Source organism: Phlebotomus papatasi, chromosome 3 (genome assembly GCF_024763615.1).
Source record: "Phlebotomus papatasi isolate M1 chromosome 3, Ppap_2.1, whole genome shotgun sequence".
Lineage (NCBI taxonomy): Eukaryota > Metazoa > Arthropoda > Insecta > Diptera > Psychodidae > Phlebotomus > Phlebotomus papatasi.
The window spans coordinates 86,500,256-86,519,696 of NC_077224.1; the positions used below are offsets into that span (position 1 = coordinate 86,500,256).

Genomic DNA, 19,441 nt, shown 5'->3' on the forward strand with positions numbered 1-19,441 from the left:
TTTAGAACATTACTGTTCTCATGTGCTTCTGCGTTATCGTCCTTTCTTTCAGATGGTTTCTGTCACGACTTTTTGGTGGTTTTTAAATACGAAGAGGGCTTGTGCTCCTTTACTTCTGTCTCGAAGTCTTCGAAAGTACTTCGAAATGGCAGTGTTTTTTTTATCATAGGGTCGAAGTAGCACCTGTTCGACCGAGAACACATGTTGGGAATTTCGAAAAATTATCAAATTTATTTATTACTTCTGATAAAATGCAGTAAGATCTCAGAGTAAATAGGGAGAGGACGCCCGAACAAAAATTTTGTGCCAGTTTTCATATAAAATGATTTTTCCCTCACTCAGTGTAAACTGAGTGAGCACGCCACTGGTTATTTGGGAGATGCTCGATCTCCTAAAATCGCCTTGGGGCTAATATTGTATTTAACTTGAAATACAAAATAGACGATTTTTCATGTCTTATGTTTTCTTAGCAAACTTTTTTTTCGAATCCATGGGTTGTTTTTTACGATAATCGGAATTAATTACAGTATTAATTGATATTAATTTCTAAATTCTAAATTTTCAGATAAGACAAATTCTGAAATAATTTAATATTAATTCTTTCTAGTTTTTTCGTCCGAATCATAATCAGGTGACTATAGAATTTAAAATGTCGATAAAAAACAATTGATAATCCTAAGCCTAAATCAGCTTATTGGTTGGTGGTGAAATTTTGATGATGAAATAATGTACACCAACTCGGCATAATTTAGTTAGATAATATTTATTTAGTTATAAAAAAAAATAGTGAATTTTCGTTTTAATAGATTTTATTGCAAATAGTAATTGATGTTAAGTTTTTTCACATAATTTCAAAATGCAAATTTATGATAAATTTAACTTATGATTAACTTATGATTTAATTTATGATAACAACTCTTGTGCAGTTTCTAAAATTATCGACGTTTTTAATAAAATCCATAATTTGATATTTTTCCCCTATATAATGTAGAACACTCTTAACAGTTTCGTCGAGGTTCCTGAGCGTTGTTGAAATACACAATTTCTCATTCCTCCCCAAAAACTGGTCCATCCATTTCTTCTTCAGCGTCTGACTCCGCCGAAAAAAATTGATCTTTGATTGACCTAAAATATATTCAAATTTTTGCAAATTAAATTTCTTTAAAAGGTTTTAAAAGCCAAAATTGACTGTTTTTATGTGTTTTTCTGTGACTTTTCTAATAAATTGATTTACTTGAAATTTTTATGGGTTATTACATATGGCTTAAGGAACACAAAAATATTTTTTATTTCAATTTTGAATGCAAAATGGCGGCGCGGAAATGTTCGCATTGAGGGTAGAATTTTTTACGTTTTCCGCGACAAACAGTAGAACTGTAGTACGTAGTCATTTTCATCCAATTGACTAGAAATTGTTCGGGTATCTACCTAGATATATAGCCTAGTACATTGAATTTTTAAGATTGATAAACAATTACATTTATTATAAATAATTAAGTCATTTTTTTTAGATGAAAAACTATGAGTTTTTTTTAAAGGTTCTGCCAAAACTGCAAAAAACAGTATTTCTGAATTATTCTATGTACTTCACTAGAGAATCTGTCTAAGCAGTTACAGATCTGTATAAGCAGATTTATTTAAAAATCACTAAAATCACAAAACACACGCTTCTTTTAAGCGTTCTCCTAGATATAACGCGTTAATTCATAATTTATTATTTATTTATTTAATAAAATTATTAATATGAAATATTGTAGCAAAGGATAAAAACAATAATATTATTTATTATGCCCTCCATTCCAAATAGTTTCAGATAATGTTTTTGTTACTGGTAAATATCTTATGTATGAACTGTCCTCCATGTTCAGGGATAATATGTTCCCACGATGGTAAGTTGAGGAGTTCATTACTAAAAATGGACTGTGATTAGCATTACAGGCTAAAATTTGTTCTAAATTTTTGGAAAACGCAAATAGAACTCAACCGTTATTACCGATATTATATTTTTATTGCTCAAATTTTGCAGAATGAGCAATAAAAAGAATATTCTTTTTTATATGTTTGAATATCTGGGTGCTAAATCATTAAAGATAAGAACTTGGGACCTTCGGCGGACCCTCCCATAAGTTGACCCTGGGACCAGTAATATGTTCCTTATTTTCCCCCACCACCAATGTTTTTTTTTTTGGGATTGCTCGAAAACATGTCGTGCGATTTTTTTTTCAATTTTGGATTACTTTTAGAGATTACCCAGGCGGACATTCTACCATATACCGTTGAATTATTCCTAATATCGATTTTTCAAGGTCAAAAGTTAAAAAGAGTCTAAAGAGCGCATTTATCAACCGAATGGGGTCATGTTTAGACTCTTTGGAAAGGTCTTGAACTTTCTGAGAAGACTTAATCGGTTCCAACCGGTTATGAACCGGGTTATATACCGATAACTAATTTTTATGAGAAAATCAATTGTATTAATCCTAAAATATTTTGCGCGATCTTATGGGTGATTTAAATTGTAAGTATGGCTCAATGAAAAATAAATTTTGAAATGCTTAAATTTATGAGCATGACACTTTTCTTCATAAATTGGATCTTTGAAAAACTAATTTATGCGATTTTTTTAGGGAATAGAATTTCATTTCAAACAGATTTCTTTTGTTATATGTAAGATAAAAAAGCTTAATTCAAAAGTATAATTGAGTTGTTTGCTTAAAAAAAGAACTTTTTGTCTCGTTGTAGTCTTTGCTTTAAAGTGTTTTGAAGATTTTTAAATATTTCAAGTTTTTGCTTAAAAAAAACTTTTTGTCCCGTAAAAGTTTGCACTACACATAATTTTTTTCTTAAAATTGAAAAAAAAATCTGTTTAAAATGTGTAAATGAAGTTCTTCACCCTAAAATAGTTTTGCTTCATTTATCTGTAATTAATAAAGTAATTCAAATATCCAAGTTATGGAGAACATTTTCATGATTATAAATTTCAGGATTTCACAAAGTTTTTTTTTTATTTGATCCATATGTGAAATCTCACAACCGATTTAAATCACACAAGATCGCCCAAAATAACTCAGGAGTAATACAATTGATTTTCTAATATAAATTAGTTATGGTTTATAAACCGGTTCCTAACCGAACCAGTACAGTCTTGTCAGAAATTCCAAGACCTTTCCAACAAGCTCAAACATGACAACATTATGTTCATAAATACGCTCTCTAAAGCTTGATCCTGCAAATTCGTTATTAGGAATGATTCCACTGTATTTTCGTACATGGTCAAATTTCCGCCCGGGTAATATCTAACATATCCAAAATTTAAAAAAATCACACGTTGTGTTTTCGAGCAATCCCCAAAAGAAGGGGGAGAGGAGTGGGGAAATGAAGAGCGTATTAATGGTCCCAGGGTCAATTTATAGGGGTCCCTCGAAGGTCCCAATTCTCTATCTTTCACCATTTACCATCTAATTTCGATTGACAATAAAACGCGAAAAATAAGAATTTTTAAGACATGCGTTCCTCAACTTATCAAAGACTAGACCTCAATTTTAGTTCTGAACATTAACAAGAAGTCTTTACAAGAAATAATTGTGGTACATAAAACATTTGCTAATAAACTTTCTCTTAATTCCATTTTTTTCCCAAACGACTTCATTCGGAACGGAGTATTATTTTTGGTTTTATTATTGTTTACTATTCTTCTTGTCATTCTTATTGTTAACTAAAAAAAAATCATCTGAACTGAAATGTTCTGAAGAAATTTCAGAATTAGTTATCAGAAATCAGAAAACTTTGCTAAAGAAATAAATTAAAATCTATAAATAATCTACTGAATGCTCATTCAAAGACTATTGTTTTATTTTTCTGTTTGCAGACAAAAGAAACAATTAAAAAATGCATCTACCAATGGGATTGTGCCTTTTCTGTAGGTAGTATCTTTTTTTGCCTTTACTGGATTTTGCAAAAATTAAATCTTTTATATCGAAGTGCATGTTGCAGATTCGGCTTTTACCTATGCCTTTCGAAAAAGTCAATTTGAGAATGGTAATTCACAATTTTTTTTCTTAAAATTTTTGGGTAGCTGAAAAATCAAAAAACTTTCCGCAGTCATTTAAAAAAAATTAATATTTAAAATCAAATAAACAATATTATTCAAATTAATAAAGCCAATATTATTACTGGAATTAAGATTCTAATACCAATAATACATAACTAGAAGGAATCTTGTGAAGCACACTGTTGAATCACACAAAAGTTATGTTGCTCAGGTATCATCAAAAATTGAAAATTTTCGTGACTACGGTACTGGATCACTTCACGGTTTTTTTCACCGATAACTCGTTAAAAAATAGAATTCCGGTCCTGAGAACCTGCCATTTAATAGAGGATTATATCCTCTTCATATTGTGGAAGAACTTTTTTTTTATGGCGGCCTTTGGTGGGCGGACAATTAAAAAGAATCTTCTTGAGGTACTCACCTGGGAACACTCTCATATATCCCAACACACGAGCTATTTTCACAATTTTTCACACAGCACTTCATTCTAGACTATAGAACAAGAATTCTAACTCTTGTTCTATGGTTCTAGGAGAATTATTCACTGAAATTAAACCACACACCAACACGACAAGAAAAAGAAAAACAATGAAAAATTCATTGCTTCAGAACACTTGATTTCATTTCAGTTTTTGAGGTCGCTTCACTGGCTCCTTAGGAAAATGCTCAACTTGTCCCATCCGTAGTATTATATCTATGAGTAAGATAATATTTCTTTTAATAAACTTTTTTCGTCTCAAATGGTAATAGGGTGACAATAGTTCATGATACGTCTTCTTAAAGTGGTAGTAGGTGTTCCTTCGACCCTATATTCTTAAAATAACCATCCATCTAAGCAATTTAAAATCGATTTTTTACTTTGTAAATCAGGCTCCCCCCTTAATGTCTTTGGGTCGACTTATAAGGGTTCTAGAGCTGATAACGTCCGGACAGACAGACGAACAAATAGCGTGACATAATTGTTCTATATTGAACATCTCAGTGAATTTCTCTTGAAAATTCTTATATAGGAAAATCAAGTGAAAGATGTTTTGTGTGCAAAAATGTCGGAGGCATTTTAATTATTAATTTACTCCTCATCCACCCTCTTCTAGCTCTCTTGTCGATTGTCGATTATTGGCATTTTCTATTTTGGGGAAGAAATACTTTGGCTATAGTCCAATATTTGCACCAAATTCACTGCACAACCACTCGAAATTTTTAGAGGATGGGGGAGTGAATGAGAAATGTTCTATGATACTTTCAGGGTTCTCATTCTGGAACAACAACATCAACAGCAAAAAAAGAAAAATTGGGGTATGATGGGAGCTGAAGGGCGGAAAAATGTTTGGTGTTGCGGGGGTGGTTCGTGGTTGATGATGGTTTGTTGTATGTAGCAAATTTTTCCGTTTTACTCATTTTGGGAATGGGGGGTGGTTATTTGAAATTTAACAAATTTTCGGGGAAATATTTAATTATTTATTGCCACGACCATCGGGTTTTCATGTAAGTGACAGCATGACGTCAATTTATGCTGGCCGCTGGTGCATGTTTTTACGATATTTATGCTCAAAGCCACCACCTATGCCACTATTATGTCGAGAGTGTCGCGTTAGAAAGATTACCTATGGAATTTTTGGGAATGGAATTGGGTAGAGGCCAATCCAATTTTAATTTTAATTTATTTGATACCATCATGGTTAATATTGGAGTGTTTTTTAAGCTATTTTTCATTATAAATAGAGAATTAAGATTCAGGACACCTAGGTTAGCAGCCCACATCTGACGGCAAATCTTCCGCCACTTCCAGGAGATGTTCACGGTCAATCCCAAGGCGCTCCAAGGCTAGATTCTGAATTTGATTCAACCACCTTATCCTAGGTCTGACCCGAGGTCGCTTCCTCTTCAAAATGGTTTACATAGATTTCCAGGGGAATCTAAACAATCCCACGAAATTAATAATAAAAACTGAAATTCTTTTACCCAAAATTCTTCCCTCAGAATTACCACTTTGTTCAAAACAGTTCAGACTTTATTGAAATTAAACGTTGAATAGAGCAAAGCTGAAATTAAGCTTTGAATAGAGTAGTAGTATCACGAGAGTTTAAGGCAACTTCTTATTCAAACTGAGCACAAATGGCCTAACATATAAAATTTGCCTTATTTCAATAATCCTTTTATGCTCTGACATTTCATAATGTGGGGAAATCTACTTTACTGTTTCAAAGTGTTTCTGCACAATCGACTTTTCATTTTTCTGGTTTCTGTCACGACTGTTTAGTAGTTTTAGAAGACGGCAAAGACTGGATTAACAGTCGAGACAGGAACCACCACAATTGCCGCTAATTGATTTTTTTTTAAATGGCGATCAGTCAAGGGGGAGATATTATGCCGAAAATAGACACAGGCTGATCTTGGAGAATACTCAGCTCGAAAAATTTGGCGGTAAAGGATCAGCCCAAACTATCATATACTAAGGATTTAGGATAAAGGATTAGTGTTTCCAGCGTAAATTTCTATTAAATCTCCACATTTTGACTGCTGAAGTACTTCTTAAGTGCAACATCAATGCATTTTTCATACAGAAAGGAGCACTTTAACCTTCCCATTACTCCAATCTTAATGCATTTTAAGATTCTGCAACATTGCGTACCGTTACTCTCCATGTTTTTAACCCAATTGACATTTCGGAAAGCACCCAAAAACACCCAAAGTGAAGCTTCTTATTTTCAGCACTGGCGCTGATGTCGCCTAATCCCCTTAACTTCACTAGACTTCATGAATTTAGAAGATCAGCTTGATCCTGCAAATTATGGGCTGATCCGTGAGTGTATCGACACCAATCCTCATTTTTCGGGTTGATCCCTAAGCCGATCCCTGTGTCTATTTTGGGCTCTAGGGTCGAAAGTGGTGTACAGCTTAATATGAGGTGCTTGGAAGTGTTGGGAAGTGGAAGTGCTTGAAAAGAAAGTTTTTTTTAGTTTTGCGCTAAAATATGAGTGCACCAATTTGTATTTCTCTCTTATATGAGCATTGCTAGTGGTGTAAATGATCCAAAAGTGTGCATAAGTATATTCTTTTTATTTCCGTATTTTAAAGACCGCGATACTCTTTTAGCTAAGATTTTTAATTCAGACGTCTGTAAGATTTGGAAAACAATGCTTTTACAAGTTCGGTTATGATAATGAAATCACAAAGTTACATGAACTGCAAGAAATGCTGGAAGTATCACAATATTTTAGAGAGACTTCCGAAGTGCTGGAAGTGTGAAGACTTCTCCATATTGTGGAAGTGCCAGGAAATGTTGTACAGATTTTCACCCTAATATCTCTCCCATGCGTTCAGTGTAGATTTGAAATAGTGGAAATATATTGGAAGTAGATTGGAATACGGGAATTTTTAGAAAAGGATATTCAAATAGCCCTTTCACAATAGGCAGTAGCAATCTTGAATCTAAATTTCAACAAGGAAAAGTCAAGAAATTTTTATGTAAGTAGTAAAAAGAATCATTTGAAGAGTTAAAACTAATTATACTGAAATTAGCTAGGGATTCAAAAGAAAGGTATAAGGACAGGATAAGATTAGGTTTGGTTAAAGAGAAACAGATTGCTTTATAATCTAAGTGTAGATGATTTATCTTATTTGATTTTAAGAGACTGACGCCATGTTCGTCATTATTTTATTTTATCCAAAACTATTATATCTGATTTTCACATTGTATTGAAATTTCTGTTGTTGGGGGAATGAAATTGTTTGGAAAATTATAACCGCAATGAAATGTCGATAATGCAGTGGCACTTGAGAACAGTAAAGTGCTAAAAAGTGTGTGAATTTTTCATTGGAATAGCACCATAAAGCCTTTGTAGTCTTACAAAATATTTTCTGGAACATTATTCTCAAGCTTGAATTTTATTCCCTCCAAAAAAGCTGCTTAATCCATAAGAATCTACCAAATCCTTAAAATTGATGTAAAAATGGATTAATTGTGCTATTCCAATGAGAAATGAACATGCTTTGTTTTAGAACATTACTGTTCTCAAGTGCTTCAACTTTATCGACTTCTTTTAGTAATGGTTCCTGTCTCAACTACTATCCTTAGTACTCGCCGTGTTCTAAAACTACCGAACAGTCGTGACATGAACCAACAAAAAAGAACAGCACAGTGCTAAAAAAAACACATATTGATTTTCCATTGAAATAGCACCATAAAGAATAGAACTTTCTAAAAAAAAAACACATAAATCAATAAATTAGCGGAAAATATTCAAAATGATCAGTAAGAAAAATCAATTTTGATCTGAAAAAAAAAAAAACTTAAGAGTGTTTAGGGGGAGTTCGAGCTAATTTGAGCTGTAGGGCTACATTATTATACGATTTTTTTCGCATATTTCTAATTGAAACTGGGTTTTAGCATAATGTAATTTGGATACATAAAATAATTGTGGATCTAAATAAAATAATTGTAAGGACCAGATTCATTTAGAAATAGGCGAAAAGTCGTATAACAATCTAGCCTCACAGCTCAAAGTAGCCCCACCTCCCCCTATAAATTCTTTTAAATCAAACTGTAAATCCCTAAGGTTTCTAATTCTTTAATTTTTCTTTTGCCAAAGATATTTCACTATTTTTGGAAATTTCCAATTTCATTTTTACTTACCTGTTATACTAATATACCGCTCAAACTTCTGCAGTTCTGTTAGAATTATAAGGGCTTTTATCAACAAATCCTTAATGAATTGATTGAGAATCGTGTCCAGGCCAGATTTTTAACCATATCATTAACCATTATTAGTAACCACCACTATAGAAAAACCCCATTCGAACTTCCAACCTAAAATTTTGATTATTAATGCATAAATAATAACTTTTTGTGGTGATTTTGATAGAACTTCAATAACATATTAATTTAGTTTAATTATTTATAATTCCCGTAAAAATATAGATCCCTGCTATATATCCCAATTTTCAAATTTAATGCATTTTGAAAATCAAAAATAATTAATATTAAAATGCAAAAAGCTCCACTCATATTTCAAATGGAAAAACTCTTTTCCTCCTCCATCTAAAACATTTTGCTCCTCTTTGTATTTGTTGGATGTTTTTGGAGTGGAAAATATAATGTCGATTGAACTATTTTGGTGTTTAATAAAATATACATAGGGGGGGTTGCAAGTGGAATGGGTATTCAATAGTCCCTCACTCAATTTCCACAATTTTGTGGATGATGGTGAGGTTGAGGATTTAATATCCGTTGTGTCCATCGATTCCCGCTATTTTCCAAATATTGCGTGTGTGCATTTTGTGTTTTTGGGGCCTTTTCCAACCCCACCCTGCGTACCCATCTCCCAAAAGCTCCCCAAATGCAATTCACCGGTATTTTCCTGAATGTGCTAGAGGGAGAAAAAGAGTGCCAAAAACGGAAAAACTCCCCCTTTTTCCACACATGGGCTTTGCAATGTGGAAAAAATTGGTTAAGGGACGGTGGTAAGGGGGAGGTTTTTACGCTTTTGATTTATAATGGCTCGCCGCCAATCCGACCATTCATTTTACACGATTAAAAGGGAAAACGTTGAGCATTAGTTTAACACAATTTCAATTATTAATTGCACTCATTCCTGCATCTACTCCATGTACAAAAAAAAATATCCAAACACTGTGCATTTTCAAAAAAAAAAATAAATAAATAAATAAAATAAAAATGGTACATCAACTGAACTTTCTAATTCCCTTTGAATTTGTCCATATCAGCTAGTTTATTTTTATATTTTATTTCTCTTTGATGAAAATATGGCAATTAGTATAATTAGTAATGACTATATATTTGCGTAATTAATTGAAAAGAATTACTAAAGTGAAAATGTAATATTTTGCGGCTGGGCTGTGGCTGTATTTATCTGAAAAAAATTATTATTGCTACATCATTAATTTGCAAATTGGAACAGGATGCTCTTTTACAATTTGGTCGATTACTGAATATTACAAAAATGTTCCGAAATCAAGCGTTTTTGCCATTTAAAGCACAATATGAAAAAATTAAAGATCGGTTATTAAAAAATCCCCAAGTTTTTGTTCAACATATACGGTATCTTTAGGCCAAATCGACAATTTAATAAATTGATGAACAACAATTTAATTAAATAGATATTTTGAAAAAGAATATTGGACACACTTTATTATTAACTTATAATTAAGTAATTAGATATTTTCATTTTTTTAGGGAGATTCTTAGTTTTTTTTTAACAGAAAATGTGGGAAATGTTTGATGAACTTGTCCAGATATCACAAAAACTCTTTCAATTTGACATAGAAGATAGTTAAGATAAATCATGTAATTAATTCATCCAGGATTTAAAATGATCATTTAAAATGAATTTATAAAAAATCTAGGCTAAGATATCATTCATAACGAAACTTTGGATCTTCGATAGTCATTTTTGTTTTCTGGAAATTAACTAATACCAGTTTTAGATGGTTTTAGACTGAATAAAATTTAGTTCAATTTACGAGTGCCTCAGAATTCTGACAAGCAATTTTACTTTCAAAATCTAATGCATTATTTTCCTTAACATTTATCCATAAGCCAAAAATTGTTCCAAAAATATTTCCAAATAAGATATTACAGAAGTTAAGCCATATGGCAAAACGTCCCCAAAAGCATTTTCTTCCCTGTATTGTCTCATTACAATTCTTTAAGGAGTTATATCTAGTTTAACGTTTAAAGGCACGGTTTTTTTTGTGATTTCTAAAAATATTGTTTTTCTTTTAATTGTAAGTACAAAATTATGGCGAAGTTGTACACAGATTGAGCATCGACTTAATTAAAGGATTACATGCGTCACCTGGATTAAAAAACAGTATATTTCCTTGACATCTTTTTTGAACCTAATAAAAACATAATTCATTCGAGCTTTAAGGCACATAAAAGTAAAATATTAGATGCTCAATAAAAGTACATATAAGCACAATATTAGATTCAGTCGCACTCTGACCACCAGCATGCCATTGTCGTCCAGTGTATATATACGTAGTTATTTTGTGTCCAGACCCTGTTTCCCATCCATTACTTTAAATACCTGAGGAAGGATCCACAAAGCTCCGAAACGTTGTCCAAGTAATAAAGGAGGAGAAGGATCTAGGTCAAAATCTGTGTTCTTTTTATCTAAAAGTACAATATTTTAACTATATTTTCGGAAATATTCATTTAAAAAAATTAAAAATTACCGGCTGAATTTTAGGACCTAGTTTTTGGAGATGGTTCCAAAACCAATGAGGGACCGATCGACTCGAGGGCACTTTACCTTACTCTGAGAAATTTTGTCCACGGTAAAGTTTGTATTTTCCAAAAAGATCCTCGAAAATCAGGTCTCAACGGCGAAACTTTGAAAATTTTTATAAGATAATTTCGGGAAATATACTTTAAATATTTTACTTTTTCTCAAAAATTTAAATTAAAATTATAATTTGTTGTCTTGAAAAAACATTACAGAGAATATATTTAGTGTGTTCCAGTCTTTTAGACCTACATAATCCCTTAAAGAGGTTAAAATTCAAAAACAAAATTTTAATATTTCAAAATTAAGTTAAAGTAATTAAAAAATGAAGTTTCAGTATTCTTTAGTTAATCTGTACTACATTTATTTAATTAGAAACAGAGACTTATTAAGCGAACAGAATAAAAGAAAATAATTAAGAAAAAAAATAATTTAGAAAAAAGTAAATTTTAACAAAGATACAGAAATTTCTACTTAGGAACTAGTGAGTTTTCCAATTTTAAGATTTGTACTAATTGATTAAATAACATACTGCCCGTTTAATCTTTATCGCATTTAAGATAGGTAGTAACATTTTTCCAAACTTCAAAATCGGTTAAAAAAGAGAATTATTTTTATTTTATTTTATTTTTTTTAATTATGTATAATAATTTAAAACTAATATATAACATTAGATATTTAGATTCCGTTTAGAAAAGCAAAATAATTATTTTAATATCATACAGCAAGGAATTTTGTTGTACGTAAAATAAAAGTTCTTAAAATTTTAGATTCGTTATGTGAAATACATTTTAAATACTATTTAAAATGTTTTTAAATAAATAACATATTTTGCACTATTATAATATAAATATTATTATACATTGATTTTTTATGTGATTTTAGGTTTCCAATTAATGACGAATATTGCATGTCTATTTTAAGAATTATTCAAGTTTAAATTAGAATATTATTTTTATTTATTTACTTATTTCAATATTTATTTATTTTCTTGAGCCCAATACAATTTTATAACAATTTGATTTAATTCAAAAAATATTTAATGTAGAAAAAAAAGCGAAATCTGACAAGTATAACGTAAGTGTCGTATATTTTTTTCATTTAAGGTTATGTAATCAATGCGTAAGCGACGAAAACATCCTCCTGAATTATTTTACAAAGTTTACATAATCAAGAGAATTACAATATTTTATCTTCAGACCGTTTTATGAATCTTTCAACTATTCTAATTTTATGAATCTATTACGGGTTTCAGACCTAAGGCTTAGCTATCTGGCTTAAGTCCTCTAATTCCTTATCAGGCATGATTTGTGAGGGAATTGTTGTCTAGAATTAAATATTAAGGGCAAAAGATCCATTAGATGTTCTGTCTTGCCCAGAGCTTTCGGTGGACCTTCTTCAGTGGCAACAAAAAGTTTTTCATTTATTTTCAACAACATTCTTATACAAGGTCGTTTCTTTTTCTTGTTGAAAATAAATGAAAAACTTTTTGTAACCACTGAAGAAAGTCCATATCCGGACCGAAAGCTCTGGGCAAGACAGAAAATTTGTTTTTCTTCTTGAGGTGAAATAAAAATCCATTAGATTTAAAAAAAAAATCAATAAAATTGCTTGTTATTTAGTTTTTTGAGACTTTCGGGAACTGGTCTAAACCACCAGTCTGAAGCCGGAATAACAATAATTATCACAAGGATTTTTTTAGCTATCCGAAGAACACTAAATTCCGGATAAACAAATTTAGAGTTCGGACAATTCTTTTTTTAGAACTTGATAAAGATTTGAATAATCCGAAAAGTATAATTGTTAGAATCTTAAATTTCGAACTTATACATAGGTTTGTCCGGAATTCAGCGTTATATGGAATTCGAATCTTTTCACTATAGAAGAAAATCCTTTTGACAAACTTTTGAGAAACAATGTTACAAACATTTTCTTTCAGTGTACAGATTTTTTCAAGATTCATTTTTTCAAAATATATCACGATCTCTTATCTTACTTTTCTTCCAGATATGTCTCAATTTAGTCTGGGTACTGCAAATTCTCATTGGGGTTACGGAACAACGGGCCCGTATTCACCCTACCTAACAGGAAGCACCCTGACGAGCTGTACAACCCCCACAGCTGCCCAATTCAACAATCCAGCCCTGGGATTCACCTGCTCAACAGCTGACCAGAACACCTCGCAAGACTTCTCCGGCGGCAATCGAGACTGCGTCCCAAGTAAGTGAATAAGTTTCTTTGCTCAATTGGTGCATTTTTCATCCGAAATTGGATGAAGAATTGCCATGGGGTTGTATTATGTGGATTTTTTTTGGGAGGAAGAATATAATTTGAGTGCGATACGAGATGTATTGGATGTTGCAGTGCTTCCGGATTCCACAGCAACGGATTTGGATCAGCATCTGAGCAACTTGGTGGGTACACCGCCGACACCACAAATGACCACGACACACCAGAGTCTGCTAGGCGGAAGTGGTGGTGGTACTCAGACACCCGGAAATGCCTCAAATGGTCTCCTAGTTCCTCGATATCATGGCAACAGCTCCAACAATGACTATCACGTGCACTCCAGCCAAAATGGTCCACGGAGTCTCAGTGATTCGTCACAGGCAGAATCCCCAGTTCAGGATGACCTCCTGACCTCCAATACGCCCAATATTGGCACAGCCGGGGCCACAAGTGGTGCCAATGGTGCCAATGGAGGTGGAGGCAATCAGAATTTCTCAGGGATTGTAGTGAATCAGTCCCAGAATTCCTACGGGACGTCCACGGGAGGTTGCAATGGCTCAATCTACCCAGTTCTACCGGCCAGTTTGCTCTATTCCCAACTCTATACGGCCGCCAATCAGACCCACTCCTTCCACACACACTCCCTCCAGACCCATACCCAGAATCCTGGCGTTGGGGAGCTGCAGACCGTGATGGATCATATAACGACTAGTGGAGGATCTACTGGGGCTAGGCATCACCACCATCAGACTCTGATGCCAGGAGCTACGCATGCAGCTGAGCTGACGCTGGTGGGGACTTGTGGGGGCGCTGTGAGGGGAGGGGAGGATGCGGTTGTGAGTGTAAGGGGAGTCGGGATGGGACAGCGAGGGGCTCAGCCTCAGGGAGCTGGTGCTGGGCAAACTGACAATGGGAATTCGGTTTGGAGACCATACTGAGGCCAACTACCTAATGGGGAAGTCCCTTCAGGGACGGGGAATCCGGGAAATAGAATGGGAATCGCGTGAACGAACAATTTACAGTCTGACCAAGGATAAATTGCAGTGCATAGAAAAGGATTAATGTAAGTCATTTTAAAAATTATTTCTTGTTCAACATTTCAAATCAGAAACAGAGGGAAAGAGAGAAAAAATAAGCAGTAGTGGATATTCTTTGCAAAAACGAGGTTATGTTGAAAAGTGAGGTTATGTTGGGTCCTTTGCTAAAAATACGTATTATCAAAGGAAAGTCTCTGAAGTTTTGCGCACGAAATTAAGTTTAGCGCTTACTTCTTTAAGAGTCGTCTGAGAGGGATTCCACTCAAAGTAAGGTTATGTTAATTCTAACCTTAAAATCTGAATTTTTCACGTGACATAAATCGTAAAAGCTTCCGAACGAAATTCTACCAGCTGTGTTTAACGGCGTTATCACACTTGCACATTAAAATTTTAATGTGATTCACATTAATTGTCGCTTGTGAGCGTCCAAATATGTTATTTGTGTCTTTAAGTCACTTAAAATTTGGGGTTTTTCTATTTATTTATTATACTTAAAATATTATACTTATTTATTAAAGTATAAATATTTTTCACATTAAAAAATTAAAGAGAAAATCGCGTTAATTTTTCGCATTAATGCTATAAATCAATTTATATCAAATTTTGCGGGTCAATTCTACCTTTTTATCAACAAATAGATCTAATTTTGAATATAAAATGATTCAAACACACAAATTATACATTTGGACTTTTACCAGCGACAATTAATGTGAATCATATGAAAATTTTAATGTGCAAGTGTGATAACACAATAATGTTATGTTTCTTTTTAATTATTTATTGCAACCAGGGGGAAGTAGGACACATTTGAATTGGGGCACCTATAAAATAAGGTATTTATCCTATTTTTAAATAAAACTGAACCTGATCGTCAGATAATTTAGATCCAGAAAGCTATTCCGAAGATAAATTGCATGACAAGTCCCAGTTTCAATTAAAAAAAAAGGGAGAAAAAACTCAATTTTAAAGAAGCCCCAATTCAAGGGTGCCCCATTTCTCCCTAAACCGAAAAACTATTAATTTTCAAGGTTTCTTGATTTCACTGGATTTTAACCTAAGGAATCTAACCATAGCATCTTTCTTAATTATGTAATTGACGATTGAAAGTATTAGACGTCATTCTCTTAATTGATCATGCATTTTTGTTTTAAAAGTTTGAGGTTATGTTGCAAATAACCTCAAAAATTCAAATCAAATTTTGTGGAGTTAAATCTTCAATTTTTCTGCCCAGGTGAACCTTACCTGAATTAACTTATATAACTTACCCATTACAAAAAAAAAATATATATATATATAAAAGTCTTTTAAATAAATAAAAATATAACCATAAAATCAAGAGAGCGTCATCTAAATCATCTAAAAAAAATTCTAATCGTTTTGTTTTTTTTTTTTAAATTAAGAAGAAGAATTCGTAGATTTCAGAATTATTTGAGAAATCATAAACGTCACTCTGGAGTCCGAAATTTCGAAATTAAGAAATAGTTTTTCTAGGTTATGTGATACTTAACCTGAAATTTTCGAATAAAAAAAACAAAACCAGCCTTATTGAATTAAAAAAGAAAAACTATTTTTTTCTAATGCTATAATTTGGAGGACTATTTCTTATCGCAAAACGCATTAATGTAAAGAATAAGTAATTTTTTTAAATTATTTAAAAAATGTTTTAAGGTTTGAATCGAATGAACTTCTTTTTATTTTAAAATTGTTCTAATACCGACTTTTAAAGCCAACTGAAGAAATCAGAATTTCACTTTTATAAAATATTTTCAGGTTAAAATTTGAACTTTTCCGTATTTTGAAGACAATTAGCATGTTTTTTTATTTATCCAATAAAAAATTATTTATTATATTTACAGTTTACAGGGAATTTCGGCTTAAGTGAAAACGAATTGAAAGAAATTGTTTTAAATTGCCTGCTATTGGGAGCTCCTTTATAAAGTAATTTTTGAAATTCCTCTAAATGTATACAAATATTTTTTTCTCGCGGTACATTTGAAATGCATTTCTTACGAACCATTGGCGCTGAAAATTGGTCAAAAATGTTTTGCATATAATTGGATGAGGAAAATGGCGTGATATGTATAGATAGGGGACTCTTCGGTGATGGCAAGTAGATTTGAAGTCACTTCACAAAAAAAAACACCTTTTCAATCTTGTCCAGAGGTCCATATTTAGGACCGAAAGCTCTGGGCAAGATTGAAGAACTGTTTTTCTTTATGAAGTGGTTTCAAATCCACTGGCCAACACCGTAGAGTCCCCTATCTATGTTTTGCATTATTGCATACATCACGGCGTTTCCGTAAAGACTTCTCCTGCGGATATGCAATTTTTCTGTGTCACTGGAGTGAATTCCCGGGCTTTTTTCGGTCTTTATAAATTCTTTGAAAGCGGAACTCCCAGAGATTTGACTTTCTAAAACTAGAAATGGTAAAATTTCAGAAATTTCACAGCAGTCGCCATCTACTTTAAGCGGATATTCATGAAATTTCTTTAAATTTACCAACTCTACCTAAAACTGATGCAAATTTTAAGGTTAAGTTCAACATAACCTAACATTCCACAATAATGCAAAAATGACGTAATTAGATCATGTCAATCAATAACTTCGCAAAAACATCTTGCTTCCCGACATAACCTCTTTCTAGTTACTTTTATTAATTCTTCTGGCTCATTTTAAAGCTCTATTTTTTCTCTCTAACCCCTTTATAATCCTGCCCTGTGAACTGCAATATCCTTATTGAGACTCTTGAATTGATTTATTGATGGTGACTCTGTAATGCTCGCAATTTCGTAGTTAATCTCAAATATTTAATTGTATATTTCAATCTCTCAATACCAGAGATTTTTATAGATGAATCCTAATCTCGCAATTGGAGGTGGAATTGTTCCATGCTTCTTGTGGGGAACCACAGTGGTAATGTTAAATTGCTCAATATTTCACAAATTTTAGTGTTTTCCCAGAGAAAAAAAACCAGAGCAGTTAATGTTCAGTGATTTTGTGATTATTCCCCTGAAATTTTAATTTTAAAAAAATTAACTTCTTAAACTTTTGCAAAAAACCAAAATTTTTCAACAAAAATTGATCCAAAATGTGTTACTATTCTGCAAGAGATAAGTTGTTTTAAAAGTGAAGAGCATTTGTAAAAGACAATGTGCTCTACCAAAGTAAAGAAAAAAACACCCTTAAAATGTTTTAACTATAGGCTAGTAGAATGTACTATGAGAACAAACATTAATGATGATGTATTAATGGATTAAAAAAGAAACTTTACCTGTAAGGAGACTTTTAGTGAATGAAAAGATGAAGGTGTAAAAGTAATGTTGTGAATTACATCATAATGAACCCCCCTTCGGTATCAATTGTAATTTCTTGAATCCAAAAACAAAAAAAGCTGTAAACTAGTCCCAAGTTGTAGATGTAAATATAAGGTTAATAAAAGGAAAGATAAAAGAATATACTCTTATATTTTTTGCAAATTTATATCACTCTCAGCGACAAAATTTGGCACTAAATTCATCTAAATTTTAATTCAACTTTCGTCCTCTTATTGCTCTCCCTCTCGACTCTCATGAATTCCTAATTGTCCATTGGGAATTGTAGACTATCAAATCAGTGCAGTGCGTCGTCGAGGATTGCAAACAATTACAGGCTATAATAATTTAGCTGTAAATTGACAATGGGTTAGAATTAGTATCCAGTGAAATAGGGGATGTTTGGAGCAAACTTTCATCTGTCCACATAGGGTAGTTACTCTTGCAATTCTACAATTCCGCGGGATACATACACCAAGGGGCAGTTTTCTTGTCGGAAATTCTTTAAAATTATTCAATATTTCACGACATACTTGAGACTACAGCGCCTCTGGTATCGGTTTTACCAACTTTTTCTGTTTAATGAAATATCAGATATTTAAAGCCATTCAACTTTGTGCACACTAAAATCAGTTTAGTAGAATCGGATGTCACCTGAGTAGATCGGATATCACCTCTGGCTTCGAACACTTCACATTAGGGGAAAGTACGCTCCTTTCGAACGTTCATGCCTTCGAATAATGTGAATTTTCTTTTAGTTTTCCTTAGGGACTTATACATTTCTATTAAATATTAATTTTATCATCAATCGTTGATAAATCCGTAATAATTTAGTGTAAATCTCTTACGAAAAACAAATGAAATTCACATTTTTCGAAGACATGAACGTTCGAAGGGAGAGCAATTTCCGCTACTGCTTGAACTGAAAGAGTTTTTTCAATTTCTAACACGGGTAAAGACCAAATGAATTTCGAATATGTTTTAGACGTAATCAAGGCTCTTATTTCGAATTTTCGAAGATCAAGGTTTAACCACTTGGGAGGGCCTATTTTTCAACCGATTAGATTTCTTTGAAATATCTTGAAATTTCTAACCCGACTGCATCGATCAAAATCGGTCAAGAATAGGTATTAGTCACTCCAAAGCCAATTCGGACTTATATGAAAATCTACCAGGAGGGGAATTCTGTAACGCTCTGGCAATACCATGTGACAAATTGGGTTTGAATCTTAGGAGAGCTTTTTCGAAAATGCTATTCTGTAGGGGGAAGTGGGGCACCTTTGAAAGTGGGGGTACCTTTGAAATTGGGATTTTTTTCCTATATTTAAGTGGAATTGAGCCATATCAAAATATGATTTAGCTTCTGAATATGTTTGTGCAGCTAAATTATATCACAATAAGGCTCAATTTTGATTAAAAATAGGTGAAAAATGCCAATTTCAAATGTGCCCCACTTTCAAAGGTACCCCACTTCCCCCTAGCCGTGACATTGGCATTTCAGCTCACGTGACATTGTCAGAAGTCACATATTTGAGATTTCTGGCAATTCAAACGACAATGAATTT

General features: G+C 32.6%; 1 protein-coding gene across 1 annotated transcript in view; it reads left to right on the forward strand.

Moving 5' to 3' along the window:
- Positions 1 to 16,691, forward strand: part of LOC129806185 (runt-related transcription factor 3) — a 68,397-nt gene extending 51,706 nt beyond the window's left edge. The window contains exons 4-5 of the mRNA XM_055854585.1: positions 13,322 to 13,518; positions 13,663 to 16,691. Coding sequence (XP_055710560.1) covers positions 13,322 to 13,518; positions 13,663 to 14,465 — 1,000 coding nt within the window. The 3' untranslated portion in view covers positions 14,466 to 16,691. The remainder of the gene's footprint in view (positions 1 to 13,321; positions 13,519 to 13,662) is intronic.
- Positions 16,692 to 19,441: the final 2,750 nt, after the last annotated feature.